The following is a 4,611-nucleotide window of genomic DNA, read 5'->3' on the forward strand; positions in this document are numbered from 1 at the left end:
TTTTATTCTCACATTTTTGGTACAGTATATTTAGTAAAATATTTATAGTTATTTATTAACCTTAATTGACATTAAATGAATGGACATTGACATATTATTAGGTACTTAATTAATTTAATTTATTAATATTTCCTATGCCTAATGTAATATCTATATTTCAGTATATTTTTCATATTTGTATGACAAAATTAAATTTGTATTATTATATTCCTCAAAATATTTACGTTGTTACAAGGTATTTAAGTGAATAGTTTTTGATACAACAGTAAACTTTAAATTGCTTATAAATGTATAATAATATTATTTAAAAACTAGTATTTTATTCAACAGTGAAGCCAGTAAGGATATTGAAAATTAAACAACATATGTTAAAAAAAATACAACACTTTTAGATAATAAACATAAAAAATATATATAATTACTTAAAAACCATGATACTTAATGACACAAATTATCTAAAGTGTTATAAATGTATAACTAAATTTATCAACAATATAACTATAACTATCGAAGACATTTTATCATTAACACTAAATAGTGTTAACTTATTCTCTCGTAATTGAAATACATAAAGTTAAAACACAACCAATAATATTTTTGTACGTTAACTACTAAGAGGATTGTTACGTGCGACCCTGTTAGGGATCCAAAAGATGATGATTTGTATAAGTTTGTAGTCAATTTGAATAGTAAAAGAAATAGTTGTTTATTCTAGTGATATAATTTATGTAGAAATCGTATAGAAGTCTATGTGGCTGAGAACGGCTATGGTACATTTGAATATGCATTGTTCCTGGCCTACCTATATTCAATTTTTCGCACGTGGATTTTGCAGGTGTCTTTGGGTGAGGTCATTTTTGAGTAGTTGTTTTCGTAGAGATGAAATATTATTAGAAGGGCAACTGGTTTGCCAAAATGTTACCTATGAATGAGATAATAGTTTATACATTGTGCAAGGTATTTATAAACGTATAGTCCATTATTACCATTAGTGGTTCAATTAGTATATTTGAATGTCAAATGTTACTTAAATGAATTATATTTTAGTTAATAGGTAAATTTAGAGTGGTCCAGTTAGTGGTCTGTAGAATCAATTAAAGGATTATAATATAATATTAGTCCGTAGAGTCATGGTACGCTACAGGATCTTCAAATAATGTTTTCGTCATACAATATGAAACCGCATCTATATTGTTACCTCCTTCTAAAGGTAGTTTGACTTTACCATTGGCTAAATATGACAGGAAATGTGTGATATGACCATAACACTCGGGCGTCACTTTACAACCTAGAAAAATTACAGACATGAATAATTTTATATTTAATTTTAGGCATAAATAAATTTAATAAAATACTATTTATCTAAATCCAATAAACATCAATAACCAATAAGAGAAAAATAGAGCGATTTAAATTTTGAGCATCGTCTTGCTATGAAGGAGCTCGTTCATCTATTAAAGAGCCCGGTGCTGGTTTCACAAATTTATTTTATATACCGAAATCCCGCTACTAACCAACAATGGGTACTGACAAGAGACCACTTGTTAGTTACCCTGAATTAGTATTTAAATATATTTAAAATTTGAAATTTCATTAAAATCGATTATATCAAACCACTTAAAAAGCAGGTATGTGGTGTCCTCTTAAGATTCTAACTTGAACCCATTGGCTTTTACATGGAAATAAAAATGTACTAAAATAATTGGCAACAAAATCATATTGATGTGAATTAAATGTTCAACACGTCTATAGATTTCGACAAAATCTTTTAAATCTATTGTCAGCTGTGTGTGTGAATGATATTAACATATATTAACTAAAATGTTATATAATGATGAATATTATAATATGCTTAATAATAAAAATATGATTTATTAACCTCTGATTGGATTTCCTACTACAGCGTCAAATCCAGCTGACACCAAGACAAGCTCTTTTTTTTGTTATTATTATTTTTATATTATGCGAACTAAATTGATTAACTTTTTTTATAACTGACTGATCTATGAGTAGGTTATACATGATAACAATTAAAGTAACAATATTATTCATCATTCTAAGTTAATTAGTCTTACAAGTTAATATTTATTGTACAATTGAAATAATAACAATTCTAATGTTAATAGTAACATAATTTGAAGCTCACTGATTTATTAAGTTTCGCCTTCACTGCGTAGGAGTGGTCATGTTGAATTGTGTCTTCTTGTGGTAGGAATACAGGTTTCAGTCTGTCGATGGATATGTTTTTCGCATTACCGTTGATGTTGATGTTGCCGACATATTATTATGTATGTGTTCCAAAATTTGATACTGGTTGAGTTTTCTTCCAAAATATAGATCTACCATCCGCCAATTTAATATTGTATCGAGTAATCGGATAAAACAACTGGAAACATATTTTAATCAGTCATGAAGTTTACTTGAAAACGACTTGATCCCCCCCCCCCACCCATAGTTAAAGACTTGACCATTCTTGATACCGTGTTACGAATAGAAAAATAAATTACTTTGATAGGAATAAAAATGTATAAAAAAAATATAAATAGTAATATAGGCTGACAGTCGACAGACCATCTACGATCACAATCGTTTTTCGTGTGCAATGATTTATTATTGCAATAATGAATTCAAATTTTTACGTATACGTAATAGTGACTTGCTCAATGACGAGCATAGACAAGTATAACGAGGACACTCGACACCTATCGTACATCAAAGAAGTGGTCACCCACTTTTGCCGTTTTTAAACTTTACATTTTTTTACCGAACTTTAATTTACCGTAGATTTTTTTCTAGAGAAATGCTCGCGATCACGTGAACTTTTTGCGCGGGCTACCGACCGGTGGTGACGTAGTGACGTTTGGCATCAACCGCAACTGCCGGCTGCATTGCCACACCTCCGAAGACGATAATAATTAGTTTTTGTTGTTGTTGTTGTTGCTGTTGTTAATATTATTATCATTTATCGGTAAGTGGTGCGGTATTTGCGAACAATACGATTTTGGGCGGGTCAGCAGGTGTGTTTCCGCTGAAGTCTGAACGAGTGTTTGTTTGCAAGCGAATAATACAAATTCAAATTATTATCATTATTTTTATTATTTAGTGTTCACTTTAAACCTGCCGTTATCACCGAGGCAGTGACTGATGACTGTTCGTTGATTGAAATTTTTTTCCGTGAGTAGTTATTAGGCTTTTTTCAGTTAGTTAGGTATTTTGGTCTGCTCATCGACGAAACGAAAATGAACTACGGCAGCAAGACGACGTTTATCGGTTTAGACACGGACAAACGCAAATTGACGCTGTCCAAGAAGTTCGTGATGTACGCCTACGACAAAGACACCGGAGAAATATTTGGCCGCACGCCGTCCAGTTGGGGTAAGAGCAGTCTCTTTTTCTCGTATACATCTTTTGATTGCGAAAATAGGTTAGATTGTGTGTCGTTCGATGGGACGTCATTGATACGTCTGATGGAGTATAACGTTCAATCGGTTCAAATGTACTATCGTCCTACGATATGTTTGGCTTGCACGAATAATTGAAATCCTGGTATAGAGTGAGGAAGGTTTGATAGGCATTTTATTAAGTTGAATGAAAAAATGGTAGGTGGTAGGTAATATGAAACTTAAAAGTGGTATTAATATCAATAATATCTAACCTAAGGTATTGTCAATACAGGAATTAATGGATCGTTCATTTTAATTGGAATAGATAAAATACACAAATTTATGTGGGTCAAAACCCTCCATGTTTAAAATAAATAAGAAAACATAGTTTGATCAATATAGCTTTGTCAATATTTCATTTAATATTTAAAAAAATGTAATACAAAAATAAAATTGAAACATTCAATGATACAATGGTCTGATTTGCAATCTTCTGTGTCAGTGTTTCCCAAACTGTGGTCCATAGACCCCTAAGGGTACGCACATATAATATTACAGTTAAGTATTTTAAATTATCTTCAATAGGTACCTACAAAAAAAAAAAATTTTATTTAGTTCTGAAAAATAATATTCATCAAACAATTGTTTAATGCCTTTTAAAAACATGATTTGTTCAAAAATGAAATTGATATTCAGTCGTTCTAGCCATAGCCAAAGGGGGCTAGCGCTCTAGGGCATCCATGAATTTAGAGCGTCATAAAAACAAACAATAAATAGAAAATTGTGGTGTTTTATTTTAGATATTAATTTTCCTTTTATACTTTAATACCAAAGAAGAGTACCTATTAAATTATATATTTTTTTTTTTATTAGAAATCAAAATAAATGGTTACAAATAGGTACAGTTTTGATTACCTACCTCCTGTAAGCTAATAGCTTGTGATGGAGGTAGGGAGTTATTAAATTTACCAATAAAATAAAATAATAATAAAATAATTAGGTAATTTCTTATAATATTACGTACATTGACTTATGAATATGAACACTTTAAAAAATATAATATAATATTAGAGAAGAAAAGACAAAGTGATGTAAAGTTTTAACATAAATAAATTAGTAATACATTTAGTTGATACAGCATTATAGCAATCAAAATATACTGTTATATATAGGGATCAAAATTCCTGAAAAATTCGGGAAAATTTCGGAAAAAACGGTTTTTTTCAGA

At 30.0% G+C, this 4,611-nt stretch overlaps 1 protein-coding gene and 1 long non-coding RNA gene across 3 annotated transcripts in view; one reads left to right on the plus strand and one right to left on the minus strand.

Annotated features, from left to right (window-relative positions):
• Positions 1 to 746: 746 nt before the first annotated feature.
• On the minus strand, positions 747 to 2,924 carry LOC100569894. Of its 2 annotated transcripts, XR_118963.4 has the most exons (3): positions 2,780 to 2,924; positions 2,147 to 2,386; positions 747 to 1,288 (listed from the first exon to the last, which is right to left on the minus strand). It is a non-coding gene; the product is annotated as an uncharacterized LOC100569894 (long non-coding RNA). The 2 variants fall into 2 exon arrangements; XR_001680421.2 differs by having other exon boundaries at positions 2,147 to 2,924.
• A 51-nt stretch (positions 2,925 to 2,975) lies between these two features.
• Positions 2,976 to 4,611, plus strand: part of LOC100168770 (sodium/potassium-transporting ATPase subunit beta-2) — a 10,422-nt gene continuing 8,786 nt past the window's right edge. Inside the window, exon 1 of the mRNA XM_001942702.5 lies at positions 2,976 to 3,375. Coding sequence (XP_001942737.1) covers positions 3,240 to 3,375 — 136 coding nt within the window. The 5' untranslated portion in view covers positions 2,976 to 3,239. The remainder of the gene's footprint in view (positions 3,376 to 4,611) is intronic.

This window comes from Acyrthosiphon pisum, chromosome X, assembly GCF_005508785.2.
Source record: "Acyrthosiphon pisum isolate AL4f chromosome X, pea_aphid_22Mar2018_4r6ur, whole genome shotgun sequence".
Taxonomy (NCBI): domain Eukaryota; kingdom Metazoa; phylum Arthropoda; class Insecta; order Hemiptera; family Aphididae; genus Acyrthosiphon; species Acyrthosiphon pisum.